Source organism: Schistocerca piceifrons, chromosome 6 (assembly GCF_021461385.2).
Source record: "Schistocerca piceifrons isolate TAMUIC-IGC-003096 chromosome 6, iqSchPice1.1, whole genome shotgun sequence".
Taxonomy (NCBI): domain Eukaryota; kingdom Metazoa; phylum Arthropoda; class Insecta; order Orthoptera; family Acrididae; genus Schistocerca; species Schistocerca piceifrons.
In genome coordinates, this window is record NC_060143.1 from 379,910,606 (window position 1) to 379,930,831 (window position 20,226).

General features: G+C 43.2%; 1 protein-coding gene across 1 annotated transcript in view; it reads right to left on the minus strand.

Moving 5' to 3' along the window:
- The window catches only part of LOC124802447 (ATP-binding cassette subfamily G member 4), a 205,079-nt gene that overhangs the window by 32,054 nt on the left and 152,799 nt on the right, over positions 1 to 20,226 (minus strand). The window contains exons 5-6 of the mRNA XM_047263231.1: positions 15,090 to 15,300; positions 739 to 870 (exon numbers count right to left, since the gene is read on the minus strand). Coding sequence (XP_047119187.1) covers positions 739 to 870; positions 15,090 to 15,300 — 343 coding nt within the window. The remainder of the gene's footprint in view (positions 1 to 738; positions 871 to 15,089; positions 15,301 to 20,226) is intronic.

Consider the following 20,226-nt stretch of genomic DNA (forward strand, 5'->3'; position numbering starts at 1 on the left):
ATGAAGAAGAGAAATTTGTTAGCATCGAGTACAGATTTAAGTGTAAGGAAGTCGTTTCTGAAAGTATTTGTATGGAGTGTAGCCATGTATGGAAGTAAAACATGGACGATAAATAGTTTGGACAAGAAGAGAATAGAAGCTTTCGAAATGTGGTGCTGCAGAAGAATGCTGAAGATTACATGGGTAGATCGCATAACTAATGATGAAGTATTCAATAGAATTGGGGAGAACAGGAGTTTGTGGCACAACTTGACTAGAAGAAGGGATCGGTTTGTAGAACATGTTTTGAGGCATCAAGGGATCACCAATTTAGTGTTGGAGGGCAGCGTGGAGGGGAAAAATCGTAGAGGGAGACCAAGAGATGAATACACTAAGCAGATTCAGAAAGATGTAGTTTGCAGTAGGTACCTGGAGTCGAAGAAGCTTGCACAGGATAGAGTAGTATGGAGAGCTGCATCAAACCAGTCACCGGACTGAAGACCACAACAACAACAACATTCGCTGCTCCAAGAGACAGAGCGAACTGTTTTACCTGTTATTCATAAAGGTTCATTTAATAAATTTGTTTCAGTACCAACAATCTACAGTAAGAGACATTCTGGCTTTATACTGCAGTTCTTCAGAAAAGTGTTGTCATCATTAAAGAATAGGTAAAATTATTAAGATTTCAGTAATTTAGTCGGTGAAGCGTAACAGAGCCATGGACGAACGAGGCTGTATCTCCGTACGCATACTTACACCTGCGCGGTGGTTTCTGATAGGCCAAGGCCTCAGGTTCCGCAAACCACTGCAAAGTGCGACCGTTCTCGGTGCCTTCCACCAGCCTGTCGATTTTGTCCTCGCCGTAGTCACCGCACGCCAGTTCGATCACTGCAACACACACAACAGCAACCCTACAGTCACACCTGCACGGGTGATTCAGCCATTCACGTTACTGTAAGACTTATTATGAGTCATCGTTTAGCTACTGTATTGATCGTTCTTGGTTTTACTTGCGAAAATTAAGAAAAACTATGTAAAGGTGTGCAACAGAATAAACTGAATGCAATGTAAATGCGTCATAGGACTCATGTGACATTTAGTGTTCCTCAGGGTCAACTACGAAGAGCACATTTATTTTTTCTGTATATAAGAAAAATATTTTCATCAAGTTCTCACTATAATTACTATATTTTTGTATACGATCTTTAATTGTATCCGGTCAGACCAGCATTTCTAAATGTATTTAATAACAGTCTGTTTACAGCAGATCAAACAAATTAAGTAAAATATTTAATACTTAACCATAATTTTAGTATCAAAACATTCTTATGTAGAGTAAGTAATTGTTTCATACTACGTACTGTAGCTAAGATGGTACAAAAATCCATTATAAGAAACTCAAATCTCAAAAGTCAGTGAGATTTTTGACACTGCATTTCACTGGTCATTGCTTCGTAATTAGGGGATTGTGAAGTATCACCAGCCAGCATCAATACGTTCAGCAGCATGTTTGATACGTCTGACACGTGAATCAGAAAAAGACGTTATGTTACACGCTGCTCTTTTCAAGAATGAAAATTTGTTTCTGTTTACAATACTCCAGAAGCGTTTCTTCTTCACTCTAAGTACGGGTGACTGCAACAGAAAAGTCTTGTTTCTATACCTCAGTATTGACGCTTCTCAAGAAATCCTCCCTTGAGTATGGGAACGCAACCTTTATAACAGGTTGTGAGTTAGATATTGGCATATTCCATACCATCACTTTTTTACGTTACCAAATTTAAGATTAAAAATTTTATGGTGGCACGTTGTTGATGTTATTCTTGTAGTCTTCAGTCCGAAGACTGGTTTGACGCAGCTCTCCATGTTAGTCTATCCTGATGGAAGCGTCTTCATCTCTGCATAGCTACTACTATCTACATCTATTTGAACATGCTCTCTGTATTCAAGCCCTGGCCTCTCTCTATAATTTTTACCTCCAAACTTTCTTCCATTTCCAAACTGGCGATTCCTTTATGATTCACAATGACCCTACCAACCGATCCTTTCTTTTAATTAAGTTAATCCGCAAATATCTTTTTCCTCGGGTCGATTCAGTATCTCTTCGTTAGTTATCTGATCTACCCATAAAATCTTCAACATTCTTCTGTAAAACCACATTTCGAAAGATTCTTTCTTAACTACTTATCGTCCACGTTTAACTTTCGTACATGCCTACAATATATACCAATACCGTCAGAGAAGACTACCTAGCACTTAAATTTATATTTGATGTTAACGAATATTTATTTTTCGGAAACGTTTATCTTGCTATTGCCAGGCCCCATTTTATACTGAAGTGATGTAGGTCATGGCATACCTGCTAATATGCTGTCGGACCTCCTTTTGTACGAGGTTGTGCAGCAGGATGGACTCAACAAGTCGTTGGAAGTCTCTTGCAGAAATATTCAGCCATGCTAATTTCATTGCCGTCCCGAATTGCGAAAGTGTTGCCGGTGCAGGATCTTTTGCTCGAAATGACTTTTCGATTACATCCCATAAATGATCGTTGGGATTCATGTCTGGCGACCTGGGTAGCCAAATCATTCGCTCGAATCGTTCAGAATATTCTTCAATTCAGTCGCGAAAAAGTGTGGTACGGTGACATGGTGAGTTGTCATTCATAAAAATTCCATCGTTGTTTGGGAGCGTGAAGTCCATGAAGGGTTACGAATGGTCTTCAGGTTGTTGAATGTGACCATTTCCAATCAATGACAGGTTCGGTTTGACCAGAGGATCCAGTCCATTCCATGTAAACACAGCCCACATCTTTGTGGAGCAACCTGTAGCTCGCACGGTGCCTTGTAGACAACTTGGAGCCATGATTCCGTGGGATTTGCCCCACACTCGAATCCTACCATCAGCTCTTACCAACTGACCAGGTCACGGTCTTACAGCCATCTAGGGTCCAACCGATACGGTCACGAGCCCAGGAGAGGCACTACAGGCGATGTCGTGCTGTTAGCAAAGGAACGCGCGTAGGTCGTCTGCTGCCATAGCCGATGAACGCAAAATTTCGCCGCACTGTCCTGATGAATACGTTCGTCGTACGTCCCACATTGATTTCTGCAGTTATTTCATGCACTGCTGTTTGTCTAGTGGCACTGACAGCTCCACCCAAACACCACTCCTCTCTGTCATTAAGTGAAGCCCGTCGGTCACTGGATTGTCCGTGGCGAGAGATAATGCCTGATGTCTGGTTCTCTCGGCACACTCTTGACACTGTGGGTCTCCTAGTATTGAATTCTGTAACGAGTTCCGAAATCGAATATCCTATGCGTCTAGCTCCAGCTACCATGCCGCTCTCAAAATCTTATTCCCGTCGTGAGGCCATTATCACATTGGAAACATTTCCACATGAATCATGTGAGCAGAAATGATAGGCCCGCCAATCCCATGAGTATTGCCACTGTCTGCTTCGGCCATCATCAATTATTTTGCTGCGTAAACAGCAATACTTATCTACTATTTTTATTTTTTCATTTCCTAATCAAATGCTCTCAGCATCGTCTGATTTAATTCGACTGAATTCACTTCCCCTCGTTTTAGTTTCATTGATATTCATCTTACAACCTCTTTCCAAGACACTGTCCATTCCGTTCGCCTGCTCTTGCAAATCTTTCGCTGTTTCTGACAGATGGAAAATGTCATCTCGACAAACAATAAAGTTTTTATTACTTATCCCTAAACTTTAATTCCGTTTCTAGCTTTCTCCTTAGTTTCCTTCACATGTTGGTCTACAAACTTCAGGGATAGACTACAACCCTTTTACAAAGCCCTGCACTACCATTAATTAATTCTCAAAAAGGAAAATATTTGTTATAAATTTAAGAAGCTTTCACGCCACACCCATCTATACGTAATAAATCTGATTTATGAAATACTATTTTTCAAAATAAGCTGTACACCACGTGCTGTCGAAGTATTTTCAACATATCTAATTAAAATATATAAAGGTTAATTGTTATTCTGATTATTTGTTCCCCGAATTTTTTTGTTTTATGTTTTACAATGTTATTTTACGTTCTACATTCGGGTTTCTTTTTTGGTTTTTAGGTTACATTTTCAAATATATGTATTTTGTTATATGTTATATTGTTTAACTAAATCATTGTTATGATACAAAATCACTACAATAATGATAATCTATAAAGAAATGCTTAACACATAACTTTTCTACACTGTGCACATAAAATGAACAAAATTTCATCATATAGTACGCACAACGGACAACACAATATAAAACAAAATTCAGCAGAATTTGAAATTATGGCGGGTGACCGTCTGAATATCCTGAACACTATCAGGCATATGTCAGTACGACGGGAAACCTTGGCGAAGAGAATTACGTACTGGTGCCTGCTGTTTGATTATGTTGTTTCACATGTGGAGATCAACATCATAATCATTCAGTAGAACTAGATCTGAAAATCTTCTCACAGAGCTCTTCCAACATCAAATAACATATACGTCCAACGACTGTACCTATCCTGTTGAGCGTTTTGGGATCAACAGACGAACAAGTTTCATGTTCTCAGGTACAATGCTCGAAACGGTTGTTTCACATTTACCACACCAAGAATCTAAAAGTAATAGATTTTTCTACCGCACTGGGCAAGGAAATCTTCTGTTAACCATCTTTTGACGTTGTCAACGTTACTGTACCAGACTGAGGCCGTATCAGGACAGATGGGGATTCAAAAAGAGATTCTCCAATTCTCGATCCAAACTCTCCATTAGTTTCTGAAGGTGGGTGGTCAATCCGAGAAAACCGTTTCGAGTATCGTACCTGAGGTCAAGTGACTTGCTCACCTCGTGAATTCACAAAACTCGACGACACAGGTTCAGCAATTGGACGTATACGATTTTACAAGTGGTAAGCACTTTGTGAGAAGATTTCAGATTTAGTTCTGAATCATTATAATATAGATCTGCACTTGAGAAACAATATAACCAAGTTGCAGTCACTAGTACACAATAAATTATCTTCGCCAAGATTTTCAGTGTACTGAAATTTGCCTGGTAAAAATCAGTATATTTAGAGGATCACCCACCATTTATAAAATACTGCTGAATATTGTTTTATGGTCTGTTGTCCCTCGTGTGCAGTATGCGAAGTAATTTCCTTCATATTGTGTGCATGGTGTAAAAAACGTTATGTATAAGCATATCTTTATACAGATCATCATTACTGTAATGATTTTATACCGTAATAATGGGTTACTTATTATTATCAACTACACTACTGGCATCAAAATTGCTACACCACGAAGATGACGTGCTGCAGACGCGAAATTTAACCGACAGGAAGAAGATGCTGTGAAATGCAAATGATTAGCATTTCAGACCATTCACACAAGGTTGGCGCCGGTGGCGACACATACAACGTGCTGACATGAGGAAAGTTGACAACCGATTTCTCATACACAAGCAGCAGGTGACCGACGTTGCCTAGTGAAACGTGGTTGTATTGTAAGGAGGAGAAATGCGTACCATAACGTTTCCGACTTTGATAAAGGTCGGATTGTAGCCTATCGCGTTTGCGGTTTATAGTATCGCGACATTGCTGCCGACGTTGGTCGAGATCCAATGACTGTTAGCAGAATATGGAATCGGTGGGTCCACGAGGGTAATACGGAACGCCGTGCTGGATGCCAACGGCCTCGTATCACTAGCAGTCGAGATGACAGGCATCTTATCCGCATGGCTGTAACGGATCGTGCAGCCACGTGTCGATCCCTGAGTCAACAGATGGGGACGTTTGCAAGACAACAACCATCTGCACGAACAGTTCGACGACGTTTGCAGCAGCATGGACTACCAGCTCGGAGACCATGGCTGCGGTTACCCTTGACGCTGCATCACAGACAGGAGCGCCTACGATGATGGTGTACTCAACGACGAACCTGGGTGCACGAATGCCCAAAAGGCATTTTTTCGTATGAATCCAGATTCTGTTTACAGCATCATGATGCTTGCATCCATGTTTGGCGACATCGCGGTGCACGCACATTGGAAGCGTGTATTCGTCATCGCCATACTGGCGTATCACCCGGCGTGATGGTGTGGGGTGCCATTGGTTACTCGTTACGGTCACCTCTTGTTCGCATTGACGGCACTCTGAACAGTGGACGTTGCATTTCAGATGTGTTACGACCCGTGGCTCTACCCTTCAGTCGATCCGTGCGAAACCCTACATTTCAGCAAGATAATGCACGGCCACATGTTGCAGGTCTTGTACAGGCCTTTCTGGATACAGAAAATGTTCGACTGCTGACCTGGCCAGCGCATTCTCCAGATCTCTCACCGACTGAAACGTCTGGTCAATGGTGGCCGAGCAACTGGCTCGTCACAATACGCCAGTCACTATTCTTGATGAATTGTGGTATCGTGTTGAAGCTGCATGGGCAGCTGTACCTGTACATGCCGACCAAGCTCTGTTTGACTCAATGCCCAGGCGTATCAAGGCCGTTATTACGGCCAGAGGTGGTTGTTCTGGGTACTGATGTCTCAGGATGTATGCACCCAAATTGCGTGAAAATGTAATCACATGTCAGTTCTAGTATAATATATTTGTCCAATGAATACCCGTTTATCATCTGCATTTCTTCTTGGTTTAGCAATTTTAATGGGCAGTAGTGTAATAAAATACAGGTATGTGAACCTGTGACCTAAAAAATAGAAACAAACTAATGTAAAACGTAAAATAACACTTTTAAAACATGAAACAACAAAAAGTAAAATAAATAATTAAAATAATAATGAACGTTTAGATATTTTAATTAGGTATGTTGAAAATACTCGAAACCACGTTGTTTACAGCTTATTTTCCAAGAATGGTATTTCACATGATGGATGTGGCGTGAAAGCTTCAAAAAATGGTTCAAGTGGCCTAAGCACTATGGGACTTAACATCTGAGGTCATGAGTCCCCTAGAACTTAGAACTACTTAAACCTAACCACCCTGAGGACATCACACACATCCATGCCCGAGGAGGGATTCGAATCTGCGACCGTAGCAGCTACACGGTTCCGGAATGAACCGCCTAGAACCACTCGGCCACAGAGCCCGGCTTGAAAGCTTCTTTAATTTGTGTTGTAACAAAGGTTTTTATTTTACTAGCTTAATTAAACGTGGGGCTATATAGTAAAATTTCAAATTATTGCAAAAGTTTATTTTACAGTTTTCAAGAGCGTTATTTATTTTATTTTAAACTTCTATGTGAAACACATTTTTTATGTATGATGGTTTCGAAGATATTCCTTCTAAACCTAATATTCCAATTTATCTTTTGAGTTGTGTTTTACCTCTGAAACGTGAAATTGGCCAAAAACGACAAATATGCGTGTTGCATTATTTTGACCCCTCTCCCTGATTGCCAAACTGAGTCACGATCGTTTACCTACACCTGGGACCCTTCTCTTTTCAGTGGGATCCGTCGGCCGGCGTTTCGCTCGTCGTTGCCAGATCCTGAGGTCAGTCCAGCAGAACTGCCACCAGGTCGAGGAGACCGTCTGTCTCCTTATCACTGACGTCACGAGACGCCGGAAAAATAGCACGCGTTACGAAAGTTCGGACACGGACGTGCGTCACACCAAGCAAATAGCGACCTCGAATATTCTCCCAGATTCCTAATTAATCTGTTTGTCTCGCTATTAATACGCGTTTCATCCGCATAGGTTATCTCAACGGCCAACCGTATACGGAAGTTTTGGGTCATTCGCGGCACATACGTACACATGGTCGCAGCGTCACTCTTTCGGAACACTGCTTCATTTTCAAGGTACGATGCATGAGGTGCTCGTTTTCGCTCGATGACTCAGCCTTCCACCGCCTCCTCAGCGAGGGGCCTCCAGAAAGTAAGTTATACATTACTACGGCAGGCCAAGTAACTTTTATTGAATACTGCATCACGCTTCATAGCTAAACAGATAAATTTCTATATACATTTTTTTAATTTTATTTTTTTGAGTATTGAATATTCTGATTGGTTTGGTGTGAACCGCCGCGGATGTCTTCCCTGCCCTAACCTCAGAGTAGCGACTTCCACCCTGCGTCCTCAATTATTGTTGGGTATTTTTAAATCTCTTCCTTCCACTATAGTTTTTATGCTTTACAGCTCCAGCGCGTACCATGGAAATTATTCTCGACGTCTTACTTAACACATGTCCTATCATCCTGTCCCTTCTTCTTGTCAGTATTTTCCATATTTTCCTTACTTCTCCGATTCTGCGGAGAACCTCCTTATTCCTTACCTTATCAGTCCACCTAATTTTCAACTTTCTTCTGTAGCAACCCATCTCAAATGCTTGGATTCCCCTCTGTTCCGGATTTCCTACAATCCATGCTTCACTACCATACAATGCTGTGCTCGACTGGTACAATCTCAGAAACTTTTCCGTGAAGTTAGGGCCTATGTGTTTTGGCCAGGAATATCTTGTTCGCATATGCTAGTCTCCTTTTATGCTCTCTTTGCCTCGACTGTCATGTGTTTCTTTCCTTTCAAGGTAATGGAATTCTATCACTTAACTACTTCGTGGTCAGAAATTTTGATCCATAATGAGATTTTCTCTCTACAACGGAGTGTGCGCTGATATGAAACTTCCTGGCAGATTAAAACTGTGTGCCCGACCGAGACTCGAACTCGGGACCTTTGCCTTTCGCCGGCAAGTGCTCTACCAACTGAGCTACCCAAGCACGACTCACGCCCCCTCCTCACAGAGCATTAGCCCCCGAAAGGCAAAGGTCTAGAGTTCGAGTCTCGGTCCGGCACACAGTTTTAGTTAGCCAGGAAGTTTCATATCAGCAATTTTGAAGTTAATTTTACTCTCAATTTCATTTCTGCTACTTTTCATTACTTTCGTATTTCTTCGATTTACCCTCAGTCCATTTTTGGACCCATTAGACTGTTCATTTCAATCAGGAGATCCTGTAATTCTTCTTCATTTTCACTGAGAATAGCAATGTCATCACCGAATCTGATACATCAGATCCTCTCCTTGAATTTTAATCCCACTCTTGAACCATTCTGTTGTTTCCGTCATTACTTATTTGGTGTATAGATTGAGCAGTAGGGGCGGAACACTGCATCCCTGTCTTACACTTTTTTAATCCGAGCTGTTCGTTCCTGGTCTCCCACTCTTATTATCCCCTATAGGTTCTTGCACATATTATATATTATCCGTGTTTCGCTATAGCTTACCCTTACTTGTCTCACCAATTCACATTGTCGAACGCTTTTTCCAGGTTGACAAATTTATTTTTCTTCAGTGTTGCTTCCATTATCAATCGCAGAGTCCGACCTGCCTCTGATTTTTTACCTTTTGTAAAGCAAAACCTGATCGTCTTCTAACAGAGCTTCAATTTTCTTTTCCATTCCTCTGTAGATTTATTCTTGCCAGCATAACATGTTTAGGCGATTGTGTGTTAATTCTAGCGCTTACCTACCATTACCATCTGCAGGATAATGTGGAGGATATTTTTCCGAAAGTCTAATCTACGTCTCCCTGTCTCATAGATTCTATACACCACCTTAAACAGTTGTTTATTTGCCACTTTTCTCAATAAATTTCGAAATTCCGAAGGAATATATGTTCCTTCTGTCTTATTTGGTCGCAAGTCTTCCAAAGCTCTATTAAACTCTGACCTCCAATATTGCATCTCCTATATTATCCATCCCGAATTCCATTTCTTCTTCAGGAAATTTCTATCCGTAGTAGAGGACTTCAGTGTATTCTTCCAACTTTCCCACTATCTGCTATGCGTTTAACAGTGGAATTACGGGTGCGGTCTTAGTGTTCTCATCCTCGATTTTAATTTCACCGAAAGTTGTTTTGATTCTACACGCTGAATCAGCTGCTTCAACGAACATTTCTTTCTCGATGTCTTCACGCTTTCCGGTAGCCACAGTATTTCTCCATGGCTTCCTTGGACTTCCTATTTATTTCACATTCAGTGACTGTTTATCTGTATTCCAGTCTTTCTCTTAATATTTTTGTACCTCTTTCTTTCATTGATCAAGGTTTCTTCGCAGTTGCTTTCCTTGAACCTATCTTTCTCTGTCAAACTTCTGTGACTGCCCTTTTATGAGGCGTCCGTTGATCTTCAACTGAGCTGCCTATCGTGGTATTCTATATCACAGTGTGTATAGCCTCAGGTAACTTTATATGAATCTTATCATTCCTCATTACTCCAGTATTCCACTTGTTTCTGCAATGGTTTTTCCGGAGAGTTCTCTTGAAATTCAGTTTATTCTTGATCATTACTAAATCGTGGCTGGAGTTTGTATTTGCCCTGCTTACACCTTACAACCAGTATCTGATACCCAGGGAACAAACTCATCGATGAACCGAAAAGTAATGACCACTGCCAACCACGACGTAGACTCTCTCCTGGTGGCGTTGCGAACAATGATGTGGTATCGAAAGTTCGCGAGCGGCTCAGTGACGTTCGGGGAATCGTTCCAGCGCCGATACGGGCTGCAAATAGGGAAATCGACTGACATGAGCGACTTCGATGAAGGCCAGATTGTTGTGACATGGCGCTTAGGAACGAGCATCTCTGTAAAGGCGAAGCTAATCGACTGTTCTCCTGCTGCTTTCGTAAGTATATGTAGAAAATGGTTGAAAGGTGATGACACACGTGAAGGCGACAAAGTGTACGACGTTCGCGCCTCATCACAGAACGTCAGGGTCAGAGGCTTACCCACCCTGTAAAGCAGAACAAGCAGCCATCATAGCAGATGTGACGACAATGAACAATGGGCCTCCGCCTCAGACGGCGCCTGCGTGTTCCGATGTAGTCCGACCGACACCGTCAGTTGCTATTCCAACAGGTTAGGACCTCGGATCAGTGAAAGCATGCTGCCTAGTCGAATAATATTTGTCACAATAGGTCGATGGATTGCTCGAATACGCTGTCCATCCAGGCTAATGGCTGCTTGAAACATGCACCGCAGTAGGCCGATGGTAAACATTTGACAGTCTGTACGGACCTGAACATGTCTTGTATTCACTGAACCATATCAGGCATACCGGCAAGGTTATCCTATGTTATGCTTCTAAAACATGACGGAAGCATATACTTGTCTCAACTTTCTTTCTTGCACATAACGAGGCCAATTTATTTTTGCCGATGTTTTATCATCCATATCTGTAACTGGCATATCAACTTTTATCGGACTTCTGAAGAAGCCTTGAAGTAGACGAAATGCGCATCATTTATGAATAAAGAAGCAGTCCATTTCCTTCTCCGTCCTCTCTCTCCTTCTCATCTCCTGTAAGACCATCTCCTCTTCCCTCTATCTCCTTCTCATCCCTCTAAATCTTCTCCCCTCACTTTGCCCATCTCCTCCTCCTTCCTCTCTCTGTCCCTCTTCCCTTTCTCTGTCCATCTCCTTCTCTCCCCTCTATCTCCTCCTCACCTCTTTTTCTGTCCAATTCCTCCTCCTCTCTTTCTGTCCGTCTCCCACATCCCCCTCTGTCCATCTAGTCCTCCAGCTGTCTAGCTCATCCTCTTTCCTTTCTCCGTCCATCTTCTCTCGCACATCTGAGCGTCACCCCTCTCTCTCTTCCTCCTCCTCCAAATTCACCTCATTCCCTCTAATCCATATACTCCTCCCTCCTCATTATCTGCTCCCTCCTCCTCTCTCTCTGGCCATCTTCTCCACCCCCACCTCCACCTGTGCTGCTCCTTCTCTTTCCTTTCTATGTCCATCCCCTCTTTCACCCTTTTCTCGACGTTACAACCCTCATTTCAATAGGAGTTTGCAGGTTATTGCCAACATATTATATATTTCAAAGCACTATATAATAGGTATGCCAAGTTTCACTGAAATAGATACAGTAGAGGCATGAGGAACATGCACTGATCAGCAAGATCATTATGACCGCCTACGTAATAACCGGTATGTCAACCTTTGGTATGGATAACAGCGGTGACGCGTCGTGGCTTGGGAGCCATAAGGCCCTGGTAGGTCACTGGAGGGAGTTGGCACCATATCTGCACACACCGGTCACCTAATTCCCATAATTACAAGGGAGATGGACGATGAGCGCTGATGCCACATTCAATCACATTCTAGATGTGTTCGATCGGGTTCAGATATGGTGAGTTGGGGGGACCAGCACATGAAATCGAAATCGCCACTGTGTTTCTCGAACTACTCCAACACACTCCTGTCCGCGTGACACGGCGCATTATCTTGTTGGAAAAACGCCATTGCTGTCGGGCAACATGACCACCATGAAGGGGTGTATATCGACTGCAACCGGTGTACGATACGTCTTCGCAATCATTGTGCCTTGTACGAGCTTCAATGGACAAATGTATACATGAATATTTCTCAGAGCGTAATGGAGTCGCCGCCAGCTTGCCTCCACCCCACAGTACAGGTGTCAAGGAGATGTTCCCCTGGAAGACGACGGGTTCGTGCCTCCCATTGGCATGAGGAAGAAGATATCCGGATTCATCAGATCATGCAACGTTCAGCGCCGAGGAGCACGTGCACATTTCAGTCTTAACAATGCCACATGCATGGGTCATCGGCTGCGGAGGCCTATCGTTGTACTCTTCAAATGGTTCAAATGGCTCTGAGCACTATGGGACTTAAATGTGACTCCCGTAGAACTTAGAACTACTTAAACCTAACTAACCTAAGGACATCACACACATCCATGCCCGAGGCAGGATTCGAACCTGCGACCGGAACGGTCGCGTGGTTCCAGACTGAAGCGCCTAAAACCGCTCGGCCACACCGGCCGGCCGTTGTACTCTGCCCAGCATTAAAGTGTGATGTTACTTCCGCCACAGTTCGTCGCCTGTCCTGCTGTGCCAGTCTGATCAGCCTACGATATCCGAAATCTGTAATGAGGGGTGGCCACCCAACCCTACGACGTCTGGACATGGTTTCTCCTAGGTTCCACCACGTGTTGATGACATTTGCCAGAGCACAACTCGAACAACTGACAAGTCCTGCAGTTTCCGTAATACTTGCGCCGAACCTCCGGGCCATCACAGTCTACCCTCTGTCAGATAGATCGCGCGCCTTCCCCATTCTACACACTCACTGACACATCATGTACGGTGTGTGTGTGTGTGTGTGTGTGTGTGTGTGTGTGTGTGTGACTGTGTCGCCACCATCGCTTGGACGCGTTTATATCGACAGTAGTCGGTGGTCACTTTTTCTGGCTGGTCAGTGTAGATACATGGATATATCCACTTTTATGATATGTATACCTTATGGAGCTGAGACATGATGACAAATGTGTTTCTAAATGTTTTGAGTGCCAAGTTTCTTCTACCCATTGTGTTGTATTACAACAACGTTAATTCAGGTTAATATTCCTTGCTGCAGTAAGTAACGTATTTGAAGATGACCGTCTCCGTAATACACATTCACGAACCGATGTTACTTCCTTGTCTGAAATTATACCGCAGCAACTGATCATTATGAGTAGGCCACACCTGTGAGTTGTCAGTACTGGAACGCAAACAATAATACATTCTCTCCTGTCGTATTGTCTAACGACGCAGTGGCTATACTATTTACTCCTCTGCTCCTGAGGTAAGCGGTCAACCTTAATTAGCTCACTACCGAATTCACGAACATCAACTAAAATAAAGTAAATCTTGAAATATTACTTCCTCTACAAGTATTTTTGTTTGTTACTGAACAAAAAAAACTGCACTCTTAAGAAACTCTTTACGTTAGCTGCTGGATACAGCGGTATTACAAAATAAGGCAAAGAACAGCGGGTCGTGTGAATACTTCATTCGAGCAGCAGTTTGACAGCCACTGCTCTAGGCAATAAGCAGTCTCTCTCGATGTCTTAAACAGTATCTCTTCCGTCACCGTCGCTTGTACTGTAGCATCTTATGGTGCTGTCATAAGACTTTTACGCCTGGAGCTGGTGAAGTGAACGCTTTATTCCTTGACATAACCCCGCAAAAAGGTCGAGAGGACTTATGTACACTGAACGTGGTAGCCATGATGCAGTACCATCTCTACTGATCCATCTGTCCAGAAAGGTTCCACCGAAGAACTGGCTAACAAATAACCCTGAGTATAGCAGTCGACCATTTTGTTGAAACAACAGAGGAAAGAAATCAGAAGTCAGGCCACATGTAGAAGCGTATCCACAAAAACTTAACAATTTGGAAAACGACGCGTAGACATGTGGAAGTGACTAACCAGAAAACAGTATTCATGAATTAAGGTACCACTTACAGCAAATCACATAGCTGTAGCTGGCATATTTCTTTACAAATACATTTTGGAATTACAGAAACACTTCATGCTCAGCCGGTATTTTTTGCTATAGTTTCTCGTATGCGATCTTCTTTACAGATATTTTTCGATGAAACCTTCCATCAGACCTAAGTCTTCCTTTCGCGTTTCGTAATACTGACTTCGAGCGGACGTCTCAAACACTTATACGATGTGGTGCGCTCAAGCTGATCGTCAGTAATCTTGTAATCGCCCGTCCGATTGGCCGTGCGGTCTAATGCATGGTTTTCCGGGCGGGAAGGACCGCCTTGTCCCCGGCACGGTTCCGCCCGGCGGATTTGTGTCAAGGTCCGGTGAACCGACCAGTCTGTGGATGGTTTTTAGGTGGTTTCCATCTGCCTCGGCGAATGCGGGCTGGTTCCTCTCATTCCGCCTCAGTTACACTATGTCGGCGATTGCTGCGCAAACAAGTTCTCCACGTACGCGTACACCACTATTACTCTACCACGCAATCATAGTGGTTACACTCGTCTGGTGTGAGACGTTCCCTGGGGGGTCCACCGGGGGCCGAACCGCGCAATAACCTTGAGTTCGGTGTGGGGCGGTGGAGGGGTGAAGTGGACCGCGGTAGTCGTCGTGGGGTTGTGGACCACTGCGGCTGCGGCGGGGACGGAGCCTCTCCGTCGTTTCTAAGTCCCCGGTTAACATACAATACAATGCAATACAATCTTGTAATCAGATACAACTGGTTCTCCAAGAAGATGTAGGGTATGTCCTGATTTGACAGTCGGAAATGGAAGTGCAGGACAATGTTACTTTAGGAATGCAGAGGAGACTCACCGTAGTCGGCGGGGTTGTGGTACATGGGGCAGGGCAGCTGCACGGCCGAGAGGTATGGCACCAGGTTGTCTGCGGAACCCTGGTAGAGGCACTCGCCGCGCGCCAGCACGTACACGTGGTCGAACAGTTGGAAGAGCGACGCGCTCGGCTGGTGGATCGTGCACACGATCGTCCGCCCCTGCCGCGCCAGCAGCTTCAGGAGGTACACCACCTGCCAACAGGGGCGCGACTCTGTAGACATAGCTGACGGCGCCTGCCAACAGCTGCACATGCGATAACTACAGGTGGTGGATAAAAATATGGAAACAGCAAAAACACATGGCCATGCCTTACACGGTTCAGGGAACCCGTTGGCAATCAAAACAGCTGCGAGTCATCTCTGAATGGGTAAACAATGGCCTTGTACAGTTTTCAGGGGAATCTTTCATGATACTTCCTGCCAAACAGTGGCGTGTGCAGGTAATGTTGATGGAGGTGGATAGCGATCGCGCACCCTTTTCTGCAAAGTAGACCACAAAGGCTCAATAATAGGTATACCTTTGTTTCGCTTTGCTTTGTCTGTTATAGTTTTGAGGCGGGCGCAGTGTAGGAAAGATTTAGGTTACTTCAGGTCAATGTGTATTGCATACTGTTGTTCAAAAGAAGTTATTGAAAATTTAGAAACTCACCGAAAAGCGGTTTGTAACATTTGTTTTGTAATATTAAGGAATATCTACAAACACAAACATGGATTTTTAGTCTTAAAACAGGAAGTATACCTCGAGGCGTACTATGACAAGGAGAAGCATCGAGTAAACGACGAAGAAGAGAATGAGATAAATAAGAAAAAACTGTAACATATTTTGAGGTTCTTTTTATCAAGAAACTAGCTAGGTACCCGGTGTTGCTAGGGTATGTATTTATTTCAATCTTCTATAAGTGCACACCCTCCTTTCCTCTTTCTCAACCAATCTCCTCCATTCCCCCCCTCTCTCTCCACCCCCTACAGCTTGTCTCTCTGTCTGTCTCCTCCTATCCCCCTTACTGTCCATCTCTTCCTCGCCCTCTCTCTGTCCGACTTCTTCTCCTTTTCTCCCTGTCTAATTTTCTCTCTGTCTGTCCCCTCTGTTTGTCCATCTCCTCCAGCACCCTCTCTCCATCCATCTCCTCATCCCCCTCTCTCTGTGCATCACCTCTCTTTCCGTTCATTCTACCTCTTCCCTCTCTCTGTCCATTTCCTCTTCTCTCGTCTCTCTTAATGGCTCCTCCTCTTTCGTTTCTCTGTCCAATTCCTCCTCCCCGCCCTCTGCCTTTCTCTCTCTCCCTCTGTATCTGTTCGACTCCTCTTCTTTCCTTTCTTGTCCATCTCCTTCTTCTCCTCTCTGTGTCCATTCCGTCCCCTCTCTGTCCATCTCCTCTGTGTCCATCTCCTTCTTCCCCTGGCTGTCTGTCCATCTCCTGCTCCCCCCTTTCCTTATGTTATCACCCTCAACCCAACAGGAGGCTGATGGCTTTTACCCCCACAGTATTTCTGTCCAGAGCGTAACTAATATGTGTACCAAATAATCATCTTGTGGTATTGCAACTCTTCTTGTTATGTCTGTGCTTGCTACGAAATGGGAGCCGGCCGGGGTGGCCGAGCGGTTCTAGGTGCTACAGTCTGGAACCCCGCGACTACTACGGTGGCAGGTTCGAATCCTGCCTCGGGCATGGATGTGTGTGGTGTCCCTAGGTTAGATAGATTTAAGTAGTTCTAAGTTCTAGGGGACTGATGACCATAGAAGTTAAGTCCCATAGTGCTCAGAACAATTTGAACAAAATGGAAAGACGAGCTTCGCCTTATGCAAGACACCTTTTTTCTGTTTTGTTTCACCCAGACGTGTTTCAGCACTTATGTGCTACCTTCAGTGGGTTCTTTTTTGTTTTTTTAACTGTAAAATTGATGTTACTAATTAACATTTAGAGAAACTTTTGATATGTAATATTTACAATTGTGAATGAATAATGGTTGTAAAATATTATACATCATTTGTTCATAGTTCACAGTTGAGATATTTGCAGGCCACCTGACAGCACACAATCACCACCTAATAAACACTGAAAAGGACTTACACATCCTTAAAACTAGTAACAGCTTATACCAAAAATTAACTATAGAAGAAAACTATTACATACAAAAATCAATAGCCCAAGGAAAGAAAGTACTCAATGAATACACATCACTGTGCAATAAAACCCTCTTCGCACACGACAGAAGAACTATAAAAATAATACCCACACGAAAACCACCCAGGGAAAAAAACTTCCTTCTCCCTCCCTCCCTCTTTTTCTATCTCTCTCTTTCTGCCCCAGTCCTGAACCCCCCCCCCCCCCCCCACACACACACTCAAACAAACCAAACAACACAGATGCGAAATATACCTCAAACTCGCGCGCCTCACCCAGCCAAAGGCGCTACGAAACAAATGAACACCACACAGCCACAATAAGACATAATGGCGGCGAAAACTCGGCCTATATTTTGAAAAATCGGAGAAAGTGCAGTGTCAAGCGACCACAGGCCACGAAATCTGCCTATTCACTTCGCCAACAACATATGAGAGAGTACTACAATATCAGAACCGTAAGTTACACACGAAAGACGTGATATATATTCCTTTCAGATTGTAAATGCATAATAAACAGAAAAATAAAAATTACGTTTTGCTGTTTTGCAGATGAGAAGTTGCAGCTTGTGTAGCAGAATAGCTACCGAAATAAATGTCCAATAGTATCTGTAAGCTATGTAAACTAATGCATACATCCACTATTTTTGCAAATTGGTTACAAACAGAACTTTGATATGATGTTATAAACAACACATAGTGTATCAGGTCGTTAATAAATATCTCAACTGTGAACTATGAACAAATGATGTATAATAATTTACAACAATTATTCATTCACAATTGTAAATATTATCTACCAAAAATTTTGCTAAATGTTATTTTGTAACAACAACAAAAATGGTTCAAATGGCTCTGAGCACTATGGGACTTAACTGCTGTGGTCATCAGTCCCCTAGAACTTAGAACTACTTAAACCTAACTAACCTAAGGACACCACACACATCCATGGCCGAGGCAGGATTCGAACCTGCGACCGTAGCGATCGCGCGGTTCCAGACTGTAGCGTCTAGAACCGCTCGGCCACTTCGGCCGGCAATTTGTAACAACAATTTTACAGTTAAAAAATAAAACAAGAACCCCCTGAAGATAGCACAAAATCTGCTGAAACATGTCTGGGTGAAACAAAACAGACAAAAGGTGTCTTGCATAAGGCGGAATTCCTCTTTCCATGTGTACCAAATTTGTTTGAAATCAGTTTTTACCCATACGCACATGTTAAATATATATCGCATGTATCTTACATATTTCACATAAATTTCTACATATATTGTGCCAAGGTTGGCACTGTGTGCAGACGCTAACAGTACTTCCGTCTCATGGACTCGTGATATAACTGGTGAGGAAGGATGTTTCACATGTACAGGGTGATCAAAAAGTCAGTATAAATTTGAAAACTGGATAAATCATGGGATAATGTAGATAGAGAAGTATAAATTTACACACATGCTTGGAATGACATGGGGTTTTATTAGAACCGAAAAAATACAAAAGTTCAAAATAGCCGTAGTCGAGGAATAATGTTGTGAACAGCACTGTAAAGCATGTCCGGAGTTGTGGTGAGGCATTGGCGTCGGATGTTGTCTTTCAGCATCCCTAGAGATGTCGGTCGATCACGATACACTTGCGACTTCAGGTAACCCCAAAGCCAATAATCGCACGGACTGAGGTCTAGGGACCTGGGAGGCCAAGCATGACGAAAGTGGCGTCTGAGCACACGATCATCACCAAACGACGCGCGCAAGATATCTTTCACGCGTCTAGCAATATGGGGTGGAGCGCCATCCTAATAAAACTCCATGTCATTCCAAGCACGTGTGTCAATTTTTACCTTTCTATCTACATTATTCCGTGGTTTATTAAGTTTTCAAATTTATACTGACTTTTTGATCACCCGGTATTTCTACAGGGTATATTGTGCCAAGGTTAGTACTGCACACAGAAGCTGATAGTACTTCCACCTTATGGGCTCGTGATATCGCTGGTGAGGTAGGATGTTGTATGAGAGAGTGGCAAGGAGGAAGGCGGGATCAGTTACGGAGCGGTGACCGGGAAGTGCTGGCTGTTGATGCCCTGACGTTGGAACTGGTCGGACGGGTCACTGGTCCAGCGGGTCATAAGAAGGACGAGTGTAATGTAGACGATGTGGAACTAGCCGTGCTCTTCCTACGTTCGGTGTTAAAGGTACTGATATTTGTGACATTCTGCGAGGAGCGGTAGTGAGCTATAGCGAGTTCACTGGTGAGCGTTTCGGCTGTGTGAAGTTCTGTTATCGTTGCTTGTTGGAGGCATTACTTGCTAACTGGTTTTGGAAGTCAAGTAATCCTCTGTAGTGCATATGAAGCTGTACGCTGTTATGATCATAATTAGAAGAAAACTGACCTTTGATAATAACAGTTGTCATTTCTGCTTATTAGTAACAGTGGTGGTAAATTCCTATGGGACCAATATTAGTAATGGTCTGTTCCAGTTTACTGTCAATTAAACATTTGAATTTCAAGTTTCCATGTACTAAAAATCTACACCATGTCGAAGGCAACTAGCGTGACACAGTTCGCAGTTAACCAGGGAAGCAATACCTGGTATACGCATCACTATTTGATAGTTTGGTATAGACCTGTTTGTTTCAGAAGCTACTATGCATCTTAAAGCTCATAAGATCATGTTACCTTTCGATGTTGGAAATTCATCTGTTGCTCAGAAAAGGCCCTAAACTTTGATTAATCTGATTTTTAACCTCTGCATTTTAAGTAATGATGTAAAGATGTATAATTATAAGTTCCTTAGTAAGATGCCATTGCAGATTACTGGGCAATTTTCTGTTTCGAATATAAGGGTAATTGTGTTCTCTGTTGGTACCAATTTCGTTGGTGTAAGTGAATGAACGTTTTGGAGAAGCCGCTTTAAGGAAAGTCATTTCCAGATCGGTGTCATTGTGGTTAGTGATTACAATCTTGAGCTCAGATTCTCACACAACCTTATCTGTTTCAGAA